An 18,792-nucleotide genomic window follows, 5' to 3' on the forward strand; every position below is an offset into this window, starting at 1 on the left:
AACCGCATCATGCTTTGCACAAGTATACGTGGTGAAGTGACAACAATAAAATGTTGATCGTGGATGATATTCACCAAGTGAATTTGGTGATATCGGATAAACTATCTTGGGGTATTTATCCGAGTTGATAACCGGCTCGAGAGATCCGAAGAACAAGAAACAAGAACAAGATCAAGATGAAAACAACTGGAGCTGATACTGCTCGTTCGTAGTCTACAACCACAGCAATCATCATGATCTGTAGGCCAATAAATCCAGCAAGGAGCCTGCTTCGGGCAGATTCTTTCATTCCAGCCTCATCACTCCATCGAATCCCGTATCGCTCGTATTCATCCCCTTCCACCAATGTTGATGATCGTCCGTTAGCTGGTATAAAGGTTGTGGACCTTACTAGGGTGTTAGCTGGTCCATTGGCTACTATGATGCTGGTGAGGGACCGTTCCACATTTCCTCTCATATATCATTAGCACTGACACGCTCCATACCGTCAAGTAGTCGGATCTAGGAGGTGAGTCAAGATCCCGGTTATAAGGGTGGAATCTTGATTTATACTGAGCCTGTACTTCCATATGATAGCCGATGTAATAAAGGTGTGTTATATTCTCGCATCTTACTACTCAAGGGCTTTCCATGACTGTAGCCATTTATGTAAATGACTGATCTCAATTACTTCATATCAGATTGAGACGCCCAAACATGGGGATGACACACGATCATGGCTTCCACCTTCAGCTTCATTCCCTCAGGAAGGGACTTACCCCAGACCCGACCTACCTCCTGAATCAGCCTATTTTCTCCAAGCTAATCGGAATAAGAGATCGTAAGTGAAAGCGAATACGTGAACATAAGATGCACTTTCTGATTCTGTTTTCATCTTGGGTTATAGGTTAACGCTCAATCTCAAGTCTGAAAAAGGGAAAGAAATTATACGGAAATTGGTGAAAGATGCGGATGTGTTGGTTGAGAATTAGTATGCTCTGGCTCACCTAAACCCCATCGCGGAAATGTATGTACGTCGAGCTGATATAGATCAGTGTACCGGGTAAATTGGAGAAATTCGGATTGGCATATGGACAGGTTAAATCTTTAAATCCTAAATTAGTGTACTGCTCAATTACTGGTATGTCATTTCGCATTTTAACATCGCTGATTCCAACTTAAAATCGATGTAATGACGAGACTGAATGATCTAATCTTGATGTTCTATAGGATATGGGTCAACGGGACCTTATGCGAAGTTCCCAGGATACGACGTAGTGATAGAAGCTGAAGCTGGATTGATGCATATAACGGGTGAGAAAGGTGGTAAACCTGTCAAAGTGGGTTGAATAGATCTCCTTTTGACCTTTGGTATATTTCGGTGACCTGAAGATAAAGGCATACTGACCTGTATCCTTGACAATAGGTCGGAGTAGCAGTGACTGATATTTTGACGGGACATTATGCTCAGTCGGGTATCTTAGCTGCCTTGTTGAAAAGGGGCAAGACAGGTGTAGGGTCCAGAGTCGAAGTCAGCTTGTTCGAGAGTCAGGTCAGTCCCTCGAATTTTCTGATTATTGTTCCCATGCTGAACAACCTATGCTATTAGATCGCCTCTCTGGCCAATATAGGTTCCAATTACCTCATATCGGGCCAAGAAGCTACCCGATGGGGTACATCCCATCCTTCGATCGTCCCGTATCAGGTGTTTCCCACGAAAGACTCCTTCATCATGCTTTCTGCGGGGAATGATATTCAATTCTCCATCCTCTGTTCGCCTATGGTGCTGGACAGAATGGATTGGGTAAATGACGAGAGGTTTGCGAAGAACTCGAACAGGGTGGAGAACCGAGATGAGCTCGTGGGACTGATTGAGCAGGCGTTGAGTGAAAGGACAACGGAAGAATGGTGTGAGAGGTTTAAAGGAAAAGGGTGAGTCGAAACCGGTGTGAATTTATACAGCAGATCATTGATTAGCTGACCATACAGGATGCCAAATGTCTCAGCTTTCCTTTTGCGTGAGTTGGACGAGATCCGAGGAGATTATCGGATCGCGCAGCTGATGGACGATGTCCAGCCCGATCAACAATATAGCTCAAACTTTCGCTCATCCTCAATCAATAGCAAGGCAGGTAGTCGAAGAGATAGAGGTGAGCATCCTCAAGCTCGCCCCGTGGTGCTCATATTACGCTGTGCTATCATCTCTGCCAAGCTGAATCAATTTGTGGTGATCATAGCACCCTCGGGCGGGTAAAATCAAATTGGCAGCTGCGGCCACCTCGTACGACGGCATAAAACCCAAGGTGAGCTATATGATCTGGAACCAGCGGTGAAGGAGCTGACAGATGAACGACAAAGCTATATCGGCCTCCTCCTTACTTGGGCCAACATACCGATGAGATCTTGACGGAGCTTGGCTATGAGGAGCAGGAAGTGGAGAAGATGAAGGAAGAGGCGGTGGTGTGATCAGGCTCTCCGAAAATTGAACATTGAATGCTGAAGCTATCATCAAAATGTAATTGAAGAAAGGTGAAACCGGACATGGAATGATTAAATTCTCCAATGATAGACCCAATAAATTCTGCTTGTCTTAGGTATGTTGTAGTGTCACAATGTTCAAAGTGTTTGGAACTTACAGCGGTAGAATGTTGTTCAAAAGATGCATGCTAGAATTGTGATACTGATAATATCCTTCTGCGATTACATCTACGTTTGATGACAATACAATCGCTATTCATACTAACTCTTAACACCTCCATCTGAAACTTCCACCTCCTTCATCTCACCTTTCTCTCTATCCCATCTATGTAAACTACCTTTACCTACATTATAATTATAATAATTTTCAGTTGCATATTTGACTATCCCCTTTCTGAACGTTATATTGATTCTACCTTTTGCTGATTTTCTCTTAGGTATTGAATGTTCCCATTCATGTTGAGTTTTACCTTTCATCACTACCATATCACCATCTTCTAACACAAACTTTTCGACCGCCACTGAATTACCTGTACGAGGATGATTCTTATGGTTTATATGTCTGAGTAAGAAATCCCTAGGATGACCCAGTGTCAGAGAGGCGATGGTTGGATTAGGACCCAGGAAGGATTCCGAATCTGAATGATAAGAGATTGAATCGTTGCCTGAGGAATAATAGTTGACGAGACAGAAATTGAATTGAGAGGATGTGACTTGCTCGACTATTCAATGGTCAGTCAGTATCTCAACCATGTAAGATACGACATTGAGATTTGATCCCTCAGAATGATGGGCCACCACTCACCCTTCCTCATCAACCTCTCCAATACCTCTGGTATAGCCCTAGGTCTACATTTCATGTATCCCGACCAAGGTATATCCGTCGAATCTTTACCGAATACCGTCGTATACCTAGGTGTATTTATGTTCATACCTCGCACCATGTATTTTACTCTATACCACGGTAAGTTATTCAGCAAGAAACTCATCAACTCTTTACTTGATGATTTATCTATGAACGACTTGTAATAGACTAGATCAAGGTCTGTTGTGGGATTGTGTATGATTTTAGGATTGAGGTTGAACCTCATCGGCTGGAGGGAAGGGGATGGAGGGGGTATGACGATGGGATGATTGTATGTTGTATTCGGAGGTGAGTGGTATGGGTGTTGAGGAGGGGGCCAAGCTGGATCCAGATCCAGGTCTGTCGCTGTCGATTTAGCAGTACCATTCTGATGCAGATCGACTGCTTTGCCCTTGCCTTTGTCGAGGGTAGTAATCGATTTGAGAGGTTCGGGTTTTTCGCCGTCATCTAGTACAATGGGTTTATCTTCTTGTCCATTACCCTCTGAGATATGTATCTTGGTGTTAATCGGTGAAGGTGCATTCTTCGGTTTCAGGAAAGCAGCTAGACTAGCTTGTCGCTTGGATGATCTGGGTGATATCGTAGAATCGGATGAACGTTTCATGTTCGGACAATTGACTGCGATGGTAGCGAGTGTAAGTTGGATAGGAGAGGTCTCAATGGTTACAAACACCCGAGCGATGAGATTACATTTTCAAGTCAATAAACACCCAATTCGCTGCCCATGACGAGAAAGTGATGTTCAATGTTCTGCCCACTCGACATTTCGTCATACTCTCGATCGTCGCGTGTTGTTTTTTGCCACCCAACTCCCATGCTTCACGTTGCATCGGATCCAAAGGTAGGGTGACTGACCGGTGTTGCAGATGGATTTACGTAAAGCCACGTGTGAGCGATGACACACGTTTAGAATTTTTGTTTTGGCCGAGCGAAAGATGGTTCAGCCCAGGTATGTAAATCACTCATGCTCTTCAAGGCAGATCATTCATCCCAGATTAACCAACACCACCGCCATGCCAAGACGACAACGTACACTCGAAGCTGTATCCGCAGCGACAGCCTCTGCATCTACTTCGACCAAGAGGAAAAACCCAACTAGAGACGATGAAGATGACACTGAATCAGATTCGGGCAGTGACGTCGTGAGTTATGATAGACTGAAGCCATACCTCGGTGTCTATTGACGGGCCATGCCTAAGGGGTATACGGTTTCAATACTGATTATCAATGCATTCTCGTATAGTCCATGATCAACGTAGATTTCGATTTTTACAATTTCAACCCAGACGTAGACCAGTGAGTAAAGTCGACTTCATGGAAATTTTGGCTGTGTTCGTGGTATTGAACATGCAAAAATCTACTGGACACGTACTGATGTGGTCATGATTGAACCGAACTCAATTAGAATCGCCATAAAACGTCTACTTCGACAGACGCTCTCTCACGATGACGAATTGATAGATGTTCATCCGCTAGCGGACCTTATACTTTCCGAGGGAGTCAGGTTGGGTGCAGGAAGTAGCATCAAGACGGATGGGGAGGAGAGTGATCCGTGGGGGTTGGTGGGGGTGGTGGATATTTTGGAGAATAGGGTGGGTGATTATGTCTCATACTATTTGGTGTTGGGTATTGAAAATCTGGGAGATTGGTCTTTCATGGGAAAATATCCATATACTGGGATATATCCCATACGGAGAAACGAGAATTCTAATGATATATGCCTCATCGCTCAATGAATGAATAAGCCAAGCTAACAGTCTTCTCCTCAATTTCAGAACAACCCCGCTTTCTCCCCCTTTCTCAACTATCTTCTCTCAACCCTTCCGTCCATCTCTCCCCTCCGACTCCTCCTCGACCCATCAGCATCTCCAGCAGCAGCCTCCAAACCCGCTCTCATATTCTCTCTACGAATGTTAAATCTCCCTCTCCCCCTCATCCCACATCTGTACAGGATGTTGTTGAGTGAGCTGCAAGATCAGGGTTTCACAGATTACCTTCTATGGGGTAGAGGGTACAGGTTGGAAGGTGGGGAGGAGAATTTGGGTTTGGATATGAATGATAGTAGGTGAGTTGAGTGTTTCTTTTTTTGGATGAGGACGTGCGTCTCCATTGCTTTCAAGTGCCATGACGGAAGGATCTGTCTGGTGAAGACCTGCACGGTCCAGCGCTGTGTACGAAATGTCCAGATGAAAGTTTATCAGCTAATACCAATTTCTTTTTGACACTGATAGTTCAAAGAAGAACAAGAAGAAGTCTGGGAATGGAAATGCCAATAATGGTCTGCCATTAACAGCTGGAACGTTTGCCTACCATCCAGAGGAGGAATTCATCGACAATGTGAGTATAACCGTCATTTCTCTTCTCCTGGTCCTTATCAGGTCAAAATGGATTGGACTGACTTTTCCCACTGCCTCGATGTCCCTTTCCAGGTTGCCACTCACGTTCACACCTACCCATTCAAGACTGCTCCGAAAAGGGACGAAGATGCGTTTGGTGTAGAGCAGTTCGGTAGATTGGTTTTGATCTCTGGTGATAAGCTAAAGACCGCCGTCGAAGCTATGCAGGCTGCTTGTCAGTGAAGCTAGTATGTACATGTCAGATCAGTACGGTGGATTTCTAGTATATGTACTTCCGTCTCCTCTACTCATGGCCTGGAGATGCATGCACGAGTTGATGTACATTTGCAAGCTACGATCACGAGTTGTTGCGAGTAGGTGATCCATAGTCTCTACAATCAGTCAAATCATGAGTTCAGGTATGTGACACCACACAAGTGGAGGTTCTCAGATGACAGGTGTAAGATGAAAGGCAAGGAAAAAGGTGAAGCATAGAAAGAGTAAAGATCAAAGTCGTAAGCGAGGTAAAGAAGAGACACAAAATCATCACTGACTGAAAGGCAAGGCGGAGAAGGCTTAAAGTAGATTGCCTGGTCATCTAGATGTATCGAAATTCGAGTTCATCTAGATTGTCATTTCTTGATAGTATAATTACTGGATAATATAAGCACACTATGTTCTGTCTCTCAAACTTGAAATGAGACCGAAATGAATGGCTACGATGCAAATGGAGGTAAAGATTGAACATTTGGTATTTAGCACTTTCATTCGATTTCAAACTTGGTAACAGTTTCAGATAGATGATATAAATCGTGTATAAGTCAGAGTAAGAAAGATTATTCAGAGGGCAAACAGAGATAAAGGATGAAGAATACTTTGAATGAGTCTGGGTCCTACAAGAAAAAGAATCAGACTAAATATTCATAAATCAGAAATTATAAGGTTGAAATAGTAGATGTAGGTAACTGGTATAACATGTATTTTAACAATGTCGACAAAACATCGAAAAAATCAAGAAGCCCGGAGGTTTGCTTATGTGCTATATTTAACTATGAGCGGGGTTTTTGAGTGCGAGCAATTTGACTTCTCTTTCACGCTGTATTCAAACGACCGGTCAGCACATACCCATATGGATTAATAGTCACAGATAAGAGACTCGTAGTTTCACTCACATCATCAGCAGCTTTCATCGCTCTCAAATCATCAACCTCCTGAGTCTTCTCCGCGACTTGAGACGTAAGGCCAGCAGCGTGGTCTCTTCTCTCTTCATAGTCATTTTCTGAATTTCTTAATTCACCTTCAATCTTCTCATACCTCTCCTTCTCTTTCAAGAACCTCAATCTGGCTTTGTGTTCCTTTCGAGTCCATTTCGATAATCGCAATTGAGACTTTCTCTCGGCGGAGGCCGCCTCTCGTTGGAGTCGAGTAAGTCGTTCCAGTTCTTTGATGGACCCTGCAACGGATTTGGCCTCTGACTTCGCTTCTGCTTTGATAACTTTGGTAAGTCGTTTGGCATCTTTTCTCTCTACATTACCCATAGAACAAACGAATCAATACATCAGTACGAGATCATAGCTCCATGACATGCAAGACTTTGCTTACCCATAGTAGATAGTCTTCGGAGGGTAGCTTCGTCCAAAATCCTTTCAGACAATTCAGCTCGCATGTGAATATCACTATGACAAACACAATCAGGTCACCGTCTCTGTGCTGTCTCGAAAAACCTAAACTCACTCTCTGCCCAATACTTCTTCCGGTTGAGTACCTACACTTGTACCCGCACCTCTACCGAAAGCACCCTTTCGACTGCCGATCGTACCGCCATTCGCACCTCTGGAGAGCGTTCCATTTCGTCCGAGTGTACCAGCTCGACTCATGGTCGTTCCATTTCGAGATAACATGCCCGCTCGGAGATCCCGTTGATTATCAGCTCGTGAGTCAGGTCGATCGCCTTCAGAGATGGACATGAGGTTAGGCTGAGGTCTGTAGCCGAAAGATGAATGAGGTCGATTAGGTGAAGTGGCACGCTGGTGGAGGTCGGGCTCTTCGAAAGTGGTAGATCGATCTCTTGACACAGGTCCACTGTCGTGCAAAGAAACTCTGTTACTGTTATTGTTTCCACCTTGAAGCTCGTGTTGTCTGTGAGAAGGGGCAATCTCGCCCGGTTGGAAGCCGTTTTCCCTCTCGTCAAGTTGAGGTAGACGTCTGACGGAGGCAACAGAGGGAGGTCGGACATGGTGGTCCCCGTTGACCGAAGGGGATCTGGCTTGATCTCCAGTGACTGAGGGTGGTCGAGCATGATCGCTGTTGACGGAGGCAGCCTTGTTGGATCGGACCGACCCAGCTTTAGAAGAGGCTCGTTTCACACTTGGAGCCTTGGTCTTTCGTTGTTTGACAGAAGCAGTGTCGGCAAGCTCAGGCTCGTAGGTGGTGACGATAGGAATAGGCTTGACGTATGATCGAGAGGCTCTTTGAGGCAATCTATAAAATCTGATAAGTACGAAAGCGACAGGAACACCATCCCGGTATGAGATGGGGATTACTCACCCTGGTCTCTCGTTCGTTTCTCCGTCTTGGTCTACCTCTCTCTTGAGTTGAGTAGGATCAGAGCTCAAAGCTGATCCCAATCCAATCTCATCTTGGCCTCCTCTACCAGTTTCGTTACCGTTGTCATTGTAGTCCTCGACGAATTTACCAGGTACCACTGCAGGTCCTGCCGAGTTGTTCAGGTGACTTTGAGTGGTATGGTTAGTTCGATGAGTGGCTCGACTGGATGGTCTATCGTTCAAATCGAGATTCTGAGCTTTTTGAGCTAAAGCGTGATCATGATCTTCAACGTTGTTTTGATTACCGAAATGTTGGTTTTGTGGAGTGAAATCATCAGCTGCGACTGTCATTTTGATTGGATGTGTACCTTCTCGAGTGTAAAGCAGAGGTAGATAGGATTGTTTAGTCGTAATCGCTTTTGGAGCAGGACTAGATTGTTCGATCGATCGAGGTGCTGGTTCAGTGGGCGGTTGTTGTGCTTGTTCGACTGGAGGTAAGGTCTTTTCGATAGATCCACCTAAGGCTGGTACAGCTGATTGCGCAGGTAAGAGGACTGGGATGGTGTGTGAAGAATGGGTAGGAGTAGTTATAGTCGTAGAAGCGGGTGAAGAAGCTCCCTCAGAAATAGGGTTATCGACGGCGAGATTATTGTTGACGTTGGACTGAGGTTGAGACTGATCGGATTTGGTTACAGCTTTCTCGGATGGAAAGACAGCTTTGATCACTGGCCGGGTGAGAAGGCCTACGAGGCCAAGTTGAATAGCTTCGGAAGCCGTGTTGGGCGACTTGCGACTTTGCGTACGGAAGGTAGAGGTTGTCTGTCGACTTTGAATATTAGTCGACTTGGTCTTAATGGAAGGCCTGTGCTGTTGTTTGTTTAGCGCTAGTGATTAGTTTGATCAACCAGAGGAATGTGATGGGATATTCTTGACTGTGATATTTATGTACTTTTCAGAGTGATACCATATGATATGATATGATATGATGATGAGAAATAGATATTAATGGAATGACGATGGTGGACATGACCTAGGATCTGCTGCATATGGGATATGACATGACATGGGAAAATATACGGTGACGTCAGGGTGCTGCTCTGATATTCGATTGCCGAACATGGAATGGTGGGGCCAGGGTAATGCTAAGGATGCTAGTACAGATCAAATTACCAGATAGGGTAGGTGGAATGTGGCACTCTCCTACCGAGTCTATTTAGTACCACCACTTTTGAGTAGCCGGTCGACACGTGTCATCCCATGTTGTCACGACACGAACAAAGACGACTTGGAAGGTGTTTCACAGGTAAAGAGGTGTCCATCTCATTAGTGGAGATATTGTTATATCGATGTATCTCAATCTTGCCATACAAGGTATAGCAAGATGATCAATCTGCCTCCATCCGTCCAAAAAGTATTAGAAGGGAGGATCGTAAGCTCACTCTCATACCTTATCGTGCACCGTACTGTTGTAGAACTAACTTACCTTTATATTCGTAGGATCCCAAATCTCAACATCTTCTCGAACAGTTCTCTCAGACATTCTTGATCATCTTGACAGTATGTCCCTCCCTCCTCCAATCTCCTCTGAAATGTGCAAAATACTGACTTGCGCGTTCTGCTCATACAGATTATATCATTCATATCTTCTTATTTCTCAAGCTCAGTGATCCTAGGGTTAGAACTCTTCTTAGGTGGTCTAGTGATTCTCTTACTCGTAAGCCACATCATCTATTTCAACCTAGCTGTACCATGTACCTGTAGTATAATCAACGACTCACGATTGAATGATCTGCAATGTACCATCTATAGGCTGCAGTTCCTCCTTGGCCGTACCTCAATCGATATCCTAGAAAATTCCTGCCAGTCAGGAAATTACATCAGACTTGATATTATGGTCATAAGGCCATGTCGATTGAAGAGCTTCTAAGAACGTTGTATAATACTTGTGAAATGACACTTACGATTTCCTTTTGATCGCTACTATACCAAAACCTTTTCATGCACACTGTGAATGCCATCAATACAGATAAATCTCTGCCTTTTACAACATCAAATCGTGTTCACCGATATGAGATCAAAAGAATCCTCATACTTTGCATAAACGAGAAAAACATTGAAGAACAAATTTACAAGCGACAAGAAGTCCTGTTATTGTCTGTTCCTATCTGTCTCTGTTTCTGTCTTCCCTTTCGTCATCATTGAAGACACATGCTACTAAGACCAAGTATTTTACTTCTTATACCCTGTCTTTCCCGGAACGAACTGTGAATCGTTTTCTGTTCTCTTATCCATCGCTTTCTTAGCTTGGAGAGCTGTCAATGCGGCTAAACAATCAAAACGGAAAGGAATCAGCTCTGTGTCATTTATGAGAATGACATCCTTAGGTATAGTCTTGCTCACCTCCTACACCACTTCCATCTTTTGCTAAACCCGTTCGAACCCTCTTCCCACCTTCTTCACCTAACAAAACTTTCAAAGTTGTTGATACCCTCTCTGCGAAGCGAGGTAAGAATTCGGCGACACTGATTCAGTCACATGCCCGGGCATATCACGTCAGCACACCTCCCATTCAACCCCTCTCCACTCGATCAAACAAGATTGGAAATGTAAGTGTAAAACCGACTAACCTTCCATCAATACCAACATCTACACCTTTGTCTTCCTCTCCCTCTTTCACCTGATCATTACCTGTATGTTGAACAACCGCAGCGATTGCAACAGCAGCTAAAGCACAGGCTCGTTCCGAAACGACTTTACATGCCCACTGGACGATCTCCGGATCACCTTCAGAGATATGTTTGGGGTCAACACCCAATTGAGTAATTATCAACTTCTTGATATCCTCGGGCGATTTGGCTGCTTCCACAGCTGAAACGAAGGCTGTATCATAACCGTAATGGGTGTTTATGGTTTTACTGGAATATCCATTGAATAAAACGGAGGCGTCGATAAGGTGTAATAGTATGTTTCGAGTGATTTCACCGAGATCTACAGTCATGAGATCACAAGGTAAGCTGATGTATAATCCTATTTGATGAGACTTGAGCTTACACATTCCAGAGACCATCTTTTCGAAAGCTTGTTTCCGGCTATCCCACCAATCAGACTTGATCAGCTACGTTCTCTGGATTGTCAAAATTTCAGCAATATGGACTATGACTTACGGATTGATACTCTCTCTGTCCAATTTATTGTCAAAGATAGAAACGGGTAAACAATTTCGCTGTTATACCAAAAAAAACCCATATCAGATCTCTCTGCCCGTCTGATGTCATCTGGTACGGTTTGGAAAAGGAAAAAAAAAAAACTCACTCCGTTATCGAACGCTCCCCATTCTGTATTAACGACCATATATTCTCCAGCGTGCTGACCACCAGCTTCAGCCTCTTTGATCTTTTCTTCACCCAATTTCTTGACTGTCCTCGTTTTGTCAATATACGCTCCGTTCGTTCCCGTACCGAAGATGGCTCCTATGAGAGCTGGTCCCGATTGGTATGAACGTGATAAGAGGGTTCCGACGGTCTAACTCAGAGAAAAACGGACGGGATCCCGGGATCAGCGCAATTTAACAACAAATGACAGATCAAATGTCAAATGCAGATGTGTTTGCACAGAGGAAAAGAAAAGAAAGAAAAAACTCACATCATTCACTATAGCACTACACCTAACATGAATATGTTTCCTATCAAATGCATCTTGTAACAATTTCACCACGTCGTTTCCTACTGCGTTCTTGGCGTTGAACCCCTTTGTCCAAGTTAATAGTTTACCAGCGTCGATAGCGGTCTGTTCGACGGGGAAGCTTTGAGGAGTAAAATAGTTCAGTTCAGCATTGGTGATATCGTATTGGTACAGAAATGGTAAATTTGGACTTACGAGAAAGTGAATCCCAAATGCATAGGTTCATTGGAAGAGATATCAGATCCAATCTCAGTCAAGAATGCGTCGACCGAGTCGGCAATGTAATCTATCATTACCAATAAGATGAATCAGCTTAAAAAAAAAAACTTGATCAAGGGTGTGAACCTAGTGAGCTGATAAATAGAAGGCTTTGACTTACCAAATAGTACCCTAGCTTCACCTTCTTTCAATTCCTCTGATACTTTATATTTCTGTTGTTTGAGTTCGAACTTATGTTGACCGAAAAGACGAATTTCACAAACTCGGCTAAGGGGATAGTAACAATCATAATCGCAATTAACATCATGTGCACATTCCGACAGTCACAGCCATAGCCATAGCCATAGTCATAGTGATGAATTGTATAGGACTTGGAACTCACAGATTGGTTCCTCCTAAATCAAGAGCCAAGAAAGTCCTAATCCCACCAAACCAAACAAACGCAAGACGTAATCAGCATCATTGCAGATCATTCCCTCTTTACTTTTCTACTATACATTGCGCCCTTACGGGACACAATGATTTCGCAAGAGTAAGAGGGAGACTCACCCTTGTTCCGTACCATCCGGTACACCCGTCACATAACTGGGAACCATCGCTACGTCTTTCCCATAACTCTCCAAACCATCTTCCATCTCTTTTCTGAAATGAGATAGGATATCTTGTAAGCGGTCAGGGGAGAGGAGGAAATAAGGTTCGAAAGTTGTGCAGATGGGTGGTAGAGGCATTTTGACTGTTTGACCTGTTGTCTTTATCGTTTCTGAGTGATTAATATCGGAAGTAGTGTAGGATTCAGCGGGACGAGAGGTGTTTTTGTTGGATTGAAGGATGAAGACAATTTGCTTTTCCACCGGGAATTAGACTCGTATTTCTTTCTTTCTTCACAAGTTTACAATGTGTTGATCAGCCAAAAATGCGATGAGATGAGATGGGATACACAAAGGAGGTAGTTGTATGTGTATGTATATATGTATTCAAGTAAGAATTGTTATTGCTTTGTAGTCATATGGTTGTATGTTATGGAATGCCGGTATGTATGGTATGGTATGGTATGGTGCATATGCACATGGAAAGGGTTTCATTCCCATCTCCCACAAGCGAAGTGATGACGTCCTTGATCCTTGGCTTGTTGGTTAGGGAACATCCCGGAAGAACACCATTACCACCTTACCGCAATAGTATCTAAGGGAAAATATCGAATGCCGCTTTCTTACGTTCCTACTTTCTATCCTGTGGCACCCCATCACTGAAATACATATTGCATACCTATATACTCGAACCATAATTACATACAAACACCTATCTTCTCAACTTATGTCGCATACTAAGCAATAGACATATCAGTAGACATACATCACCTCACGATGCAGAATCACACTCACCTTTCTTAAATCCAATGTCAAAGTTCTCGAACTATTCTCTTCCTGTTCTCTATAAACTCCTACCAATCCATCTGCACGTTCATACCTATACATTCCCATACGCAATCAGTCAGTCTTACAACTTCTCCATACTGGTGTCATAGAGCAGGAGCACTCACAAAGTACTCTTCAAAGAGATGATAAGGAATTGTACCTCTTTGTCAGCCTGGTTCCTAACGTATCTGGCAAGTTTCGATACGTTGGTAGCATCCAATGCAGCGTCCACTTCGTCCAGTACGAAGAATGGTGCAGGGTGATAACTATGCATATGACGGAAACACTTAGCTCATCAATTGGTATTTTATCCTATGATGGAAATGACTGACCTGTGAATGGCGAAAAGAAGAGCTAAAGCAGCCATAGTTTTCTCTCCTCCTGATAACTGTTCCATCTCGGCGAATCGTTTGCCAGGAGGCATCGTGTTATAGTTAACACCACTAAGGTACGGTTCCTTCATGCAAACGTCGCTTCAGCTCGTGTCTTCGTCACTCAGAGAAAGTCACTCACTTCAGCATCTTCCAGTGTGAACCAAGCTGTACCTCCTACTTGAGTCGTAGTCTTCGTTAAGTCTTTATATATCTTATCGATATTTTCAGACATGTGAGTGAAAGCTTTGTTAAATAGGTCACATCTAGTGTGTGGAATTGATGAGCGAGCTGTCAGTCACAAGTCACAGTCTACAATGGTCCTAAAAAACTCACCTTCTCTTTTTAAGCGACTGGAATTCATCTTTAGCTTTCTTACTTTCCCTTCTAGTTTCTTCAGCTTCCTCTTCAGCTTCTTCCAGTCCAGCTTCAACATCTTTCAACCTATCTATGGCCTTCATGTTCGGTACGACCCTTTCTAAGTCAGCTTTCAACTTGGTGATCTGTGCGTCAAACTCTCTTCCAACTTCTCCTGATTTATCCTGACAACGAGAACCAAAAGAAACCCAAATTAGTCAGCCATGTTCAATTCAATTGACGAACAGTCAATCTCATCTTTAGCTCGACTCAACCTCAACTCACCTCTTTATCTTCATCTTCCAAATTATCGAAATCAGGTTCGATACCATAATCGTCCGTCTCCGCAGGTCCTTGCGTATCATCAATATCCATCTTATCTTTATCATCATCTCGTGCAGGAAGCTATATTCCAAATTGATGATGGTCATGTCAGGATCCAAACGATTCATGTCGTTTAGTATTTGTGTCAACTCACATCAAGAGGTACTTTATCCAAAGAACCACTCAAAAGGGGTAAATCAATTTCCTCCAATCTGCATCTTCTGTAGATAGCATGTCTTTCCGATCCCGATCTTTCAATCTCATCGTTCCAACTTGCAATCTCTTTCAAAGCTTTATCAAGCGTACGTTGTGTTCTTCGAGCAGTATCTCGGGCAGCTTCCACTCGACCAATGATTTGTTCATAAGCTTCATTAGCCGAATTGAGCTTTTCTCGTTGTTCGTCAATCTTCTGTTGAAGATCAGCAAGAGCATTCTGGATACCTTCAAGATTGGCTTGAAGGTCGGTGATATTTCGCTCTTCTCTGCTAATGGTCGAACGCAGACCTGCAAGTCTTTCTCGAGTATTATTGAGTTGAGTCGTTTCAAAGTCAATCCTAAGCACCAGTCAGTATGAAGGAGAATGGGTGTTGAGCAAGTATACTTACTGATGTTTGATCCTAGCTTGCTGAGCAGCAAACCCTTCCATAGCTTCATTGGCCTCTTTGGCAATCTTCAACTGTACATCCTCATATTCTCTGATATTGGCTACTCCGATTCGCTCGCAGAAACCACCAAACACTTCATCATCGGCGCCATTGATGGTCTCGAGTAGCTCTTGACGTCTGTTCTGAGAATCGTTGACGTCTCGTTGACGTCGTTGCAAATCGGGATTGAGCCTGCTGATGGTCGAGTTGACATGTTCCAGTTCCTCACGCAGGCCATTAAGACGAGTGCGAGTAGCGGTCTGAGTTCATCATTAGCATACAATGCCCTAACATACAATAGGTTACTCACCAAATCGTCCTTGGCCACGGTCAATTCGGCCTCAAGACGTGCCAAACTTTCAAGGAGTCCTTCGTCCGCTTTGTCCTTGGGCTTTGAACGATAAAGTTCCTGTAGTTGAGAGAGATAGAGCTCTTTCTGTCTGTTCAGGCCTGTGGATATATCAGCGTGGGAACATCTCCAGCAAACTCACCTTCTACCTGTCGATCGTCAAATTTTCTTGCAGCTCCAGAACTTTGACCACCAGTGATCAAACCACTTCGGTGAATGACGGTTCCTTCGAGAGTGACAGCTGTTTACAAGAATCCGGGTTAGCGTCAGTCAATCGTAGGAGGCGAGATCGTACACACCCTTAACTTCCTGACCCTTATCGTAACAGACATACTTTGCTATTTCCATAGTATCACAGATGAGAGCACTACCACACGCATGTTGCATGGCTCTCTCGACATTCGGATTGTATTCGATACAATCGATGGCAAGTCTAGCTCCTTTGACATAGTTTCGGAGTCGCTCCTGTACAGGTCTTACCTGGATGGTATCGAGGGGAATGAAAGTCGCTTGACCAGCTCGTTGGTTTCGCATGTACTATCCCAAATTAGCTAAAGTCCCCACAAGACTTGACTCACCTCTATACAATCAATGGCGACTTTCTCATGCTCAACAACTACCGCGTCGAGATTTCTACCCAGTACAGTGGTGACTGCAGTATCATATTTCGAAGCTACCGGTCGACATAGATCGATCACTCGACCATGAACACCGGGGAAGACCCTCTTGAGACTAGCGATAGTTTCTTTGAGTTTGGTCTCACGTTCGTTCTCTCGTTTATCCGCACCGGCTTGTAGCAGATTGTTGTAGGTCTCTTGTAATCTTTCATTGATCTCTGTCTCTCGCATGCTGGAACCCAAAGTTAGCCAATGCTGCTCTCACTGGTGACAGTGACTTACCTTATACGTTGCCTTTCGGACTGAGCGTGGTCAAGTTGACCTTGAATTCTCTCTCTCTCTTCATTCATCTCTTCGACTTTTTCAGACATCTATAGGATAGTATAAGCGCAGTTCTGCCTTCAGATCACTCACAGTTCCTTCTCGGTCTGTCAAAGAGTCAATTTCGCTCGTGAGCTTGTTACGGAGTCTTTGAGCTTGCTGAAGTCTATCTTCAACCGAGGAAAGTCCATCTTGTAAGGTCTTCTGCTGTCTACGAAGAGTCTCCAGTTGTTGTCGCTCAGGAACAGCTTGCAGATTAGCAGAAGCTCGTCTATGACAGGGTCAGCGTCTTGACCTACGTGAGACGGCACTCACAATCTTCGATATTCCTCTAAATCAGCACCAGACAGGGTAATACCGGCAGCTTGACTTCGTTGTCTTTGTCTCTCTGATAACGGTCAGCAAAATTGCTGTTGCTGATATAACTTACCTCCAGCTTCTTCCATACGTTGTTGTACATCTTGTGCACCTTGCTCCAGAGTTGCAAGAGCCTCAGATTGTCTCTGCTCATCTTTCTGGACCCGTTCGGCCAGGAGAGTCGCATTACGAATTTTCTTCTCCGAGTGAGCGATTTGAGTTTCAATAGCGAGAAGTTCAGGTTTCTATCGAGAATAATAAGCGGGACGTCCAAAGGGGAAAGACACTCAGCTCACCTTATCCTCATAGGCCTTTTCAGCTTTCTTAACATCAGCTTCTCGCTTCTTGACCTTTAATTGAGCTTGCGCCTGTTCTTTCTTGGCATCACGCAGTTTCTTTTCATCTCGTTCCTGGGAAATAGCTCAGCAAGTGATTGTTAGCGAGGAAGTATCTACTCACGGTCGATTGACGAAGATCAGCAAGCTTGTCGCTGGCTTCTTCAACCTTTCGAGTCGATTCGTTGATCTCGTTGGTGAGATGAAAAAGTCTCCACAGAGCATGGCGTTGCACAAGAGCGTCCTACAGAGGAAGATTCAGCTTGATTTATATTTAATCTCGTGAGCGGGGAAGATTCACTAACCTTAGCATCTCGCAACTTCTCCCATTGCATGATCTCCTCCTTTTGTTCCTTGAAATGCTTAACCTCAGTGATGATGCTTCTTTTTTTAGCATAGTTCGCAGTCGAAGCTTCTGTAGCTTTATCTTGGGCCGCTTTCGCAGCTTCATATGCGGGAGCAAGGTCGAGCGAGCTACATATGGCATCAGCATAAGAAAAAAGTATTCGATATGAAACACTTACCCGCTGATTCTGTCGATGAGTCGAGCTAATGCTTTACTATCCTGACTCGCAACTCCTTCTACATCACCTTGGAATACGAGGAAATTCTTAGCCTTGACTAAAATATTGAATTTCTCAAGTTGACCATTATATTCCTTCCATGCTACCGATCTTCCATTGAGGAAGTATGACGATGCTCCAGCAGCGGAAATACTACACGATTCCCATCATCTAATTAGTCCATTCCTTCTATTAGTACATGGTAAAGGGAAAGATGGACTTACCTTCTTCTAAAAGACCATTCTTTTCCTTTTTCATCCTCGTAAACCACCATGACCCAAGCTGTTCTAGCATCATTCTCCGAACCGACTTGGCTTTGACTCGGCTGTGTTTTACCTTCACCTTCATCTATATCCATTTCTTCACCATCGTCTTCGATCTGAGCAGCTTTCCTTCCTCGATAAACGAGATCTTTCAGTTGAGTCGATCGTAATTGAGCTGATTTGACACCAAGTACGAAGGAAATGGCATCCATCAAATTGGATTTACCAGCTCCATTAGGACCGATTATACATGTGAATGGAGCATCCCCGAATGAAATCACCTGTATTGTTGTGATTTAGCTGTTGAAGTGTATAACACGTAAAAGAGGAAGGAGGAAGGAAGAACTAACCTGTTTCCCTCGGTAGGACTTGAAGTTTGATAACTCCAATCTCCTGAGAGGCATCTTGCTGAAAGAGACCGAAAGATACTGGCTCTTCTATTTAGATGAACGAGGAATGGAGTGAAATATGGCTGAAGAGGAATGTAACGTGAGTGATGAGACTGGTGATCACACCACGATGTTGTCAAAGTGCGAATGAAGTAATGTCCACCTCAACCACACCCCTTGTACACGCGATTCACTCAAACGCGTCGGGATTATTGAGCATCGAGGATAGGGATGCCTAAGCCGTTGGCGGTAAGTCGCGGGCCTAAGCATAGGCACCAAGTGATGGGGAAAAAAGCCGAAATGCCATTTCCAGCATACTAGACTGAATTTTGAATATTGTACCTGTGCACGTGGCTTAATGTCGGCTGAGTCGTGGTTTTCAT

At 44.0% G+C, this 18,792-nt stretch overlaps 6 protein-coding genes across 6 annotated transcripts; 2 read left to right on the forward strand and 4 right to left on the reverse strand.

Annotated features, from left to right (window-relative positions):
• Positions 1–233: 233 nt before the first annotated feature.
• On the forward strand, positions 234–2,445 carry I203_108273 (uncharacterized protein; the record flags this gene model as incomplete). The annotated part of the gene is made up of 13 exons (XM_019148444.2): positions 234–428; positions 496–508; positions 577–590; positions 681–820; positions 887–970; positions 1,035–1,120; positions 1,210–1,319; positions 1,406–1,531; positions 1,589–1,911; positions 1,986–1,997; positions 2,057–2,129; positions 2,217–2,282; positions 2,338–2,445. 13 exons carry the CDS (start codon positions 234–236, stop codon positions 2,443–2,445), a joined length of 1,350 nt encoding a protein of 449 aa, XP_019002027.2.
• Positions 2,446–2,718: 273 nt separating this feature from the next.
• I203_108274 (uncharacterized protein) lies at positions 2,719–3,926 on the reverse strand (the record flags this gene model as incomplete). Its single annotated transcript, XM_019148445.1, has 2 exons — positions 2,719–3,179; positions 3,263–3,926. The coding sequence occupies 2 exons, from the start codon at positions 3,924–3,926 to the stop codon at positions 2,719–2,721; spliced, it is 1,125 nt and encodes a 374-aa protein (XP_019002028.1).
• A 409-nt stretch (positions 3,927–4,335) lies between these two features.
• Positions 4,336–5,901, forward strand: I203_108275 (uncharacterized protein; the record flags this gene model as incomplete). Its single annotated transcript, XM_019148446.1, has 6 exons — positions 4,336–4,464; positions 4,566–4,618; positions 4,728–4,914; positions 5,098–5,387; positions 5,554–5,659; positions 5,752–5,901. The coding sequence occupies 6 exons, from the start codon at positions 4,336–4,338 to the stop codon at positions 5,899–5,901; spliced, it is 915 nt and encodes a 304-aa protein (XP_019002029.1).
• An 802-nt stretch (positions 5,902–6,703) lies between these two features.
• I203_108276 (uncharacterized protein) lies at positions 6,704–9,744 on the reverse strand (the record flags this gene model as incomplete). The annotated part of the gene is made up of 6 exons (XM_019148447.2): positions 6,704–6,754; positions 6,831–7,183; positions 7,261–7,334; positions 7,393–8,139; positions 8,206–9,071; positions 9,688–9,744. The coding sequence occupies 6 exons, from the start codon at positions 9,742–9,744 to the stop codon at positions 6,704–6,706; spliced, it is 2,148 nt and encodes a 715-aa protein (XP_019002030.2).
• A 689-nt stretch (positions 9,745–10,433) lies between these two features.
• I203_108277 (uncharacterized protein) lies at positions 10,434–12,832 on the reverse strand (the record flags this gene model as incomplete). The annotated part of the gene is made up of 11 exons (XM_019148449.1): positions 10,434–10,528; positions 10,605–10,726; positions 10,832–11,192; positions 11,256–11,293; positions 11,369–11,427; positions 11,517–11,726; positions 11,847–12,006; positions 12,081–12,171; positions 12,265–12,371; positions 12,487–12,522; positions 12,654–12,832. The coding sequence occupies 11 exons, from the start codon at positions 12,830–12,832 to the stop codon at positions 10,434–10,436; spliced, it is 1,458 nt and encodes a 485-aa protein (XP_019002032.1).
• Positions 12,833–13,416: 584 nt separating this feature from the next.
• I203_108278 (uncharacterized protein) lies at positions 13,417–18,424 on the reverse strand (the record flags this gene model as incomplete). The annotated part of the gene is made up of 23 exons (XM_065518373.1): positions 13,417–13,428; positions 13,487–13,571; positions 13,645–13,785; positions 13,852–13,976; positions 14,033–14,156; positions 14,227–14,432; positions 14,533–14,652; positions 14,726–15,125; positions 15,177–15,475; positions 15,526–15,651; positions 15,714–15,805; positions 15,864–16,101; positions 16,143–16,413; positions 16,464–16,552; positions 16,596–16,773; positions 16,818–16,890; positions 16,933–17,104; positions 17,156–17,269; positions 17,319–17,438; positions 17,500–17,668; positions 17,719–17,910; positions 17,982–18,301; positions 18,371–18,424. 23 exons carry the CDS (start codon positions 18,422–18,424, stop codon positions 13,417–13,419), a joined length of 3,720 nt encoding a protein of 1,239 aa, XP_065372738.1.
• Between the last annotated feature and the right edge of the window lie 368 nt (positions 18,425–18,792).

The sequence above is a fragment of the Kwoniella mangroviensis genome, chromosome 3 (assembly GCF_000507465.2).
Source record: "Kwoniella mangroviensis CBS 8507 chromosome 3, whole genome shotgun sequence".
Lineage (NCBI taxonomy): Eukaryota > Fungi > Basidiomycota > Tremellomycetes > Tremellales > Cryptococcaceae > Kwoniella > Kwoniella mangrovensis.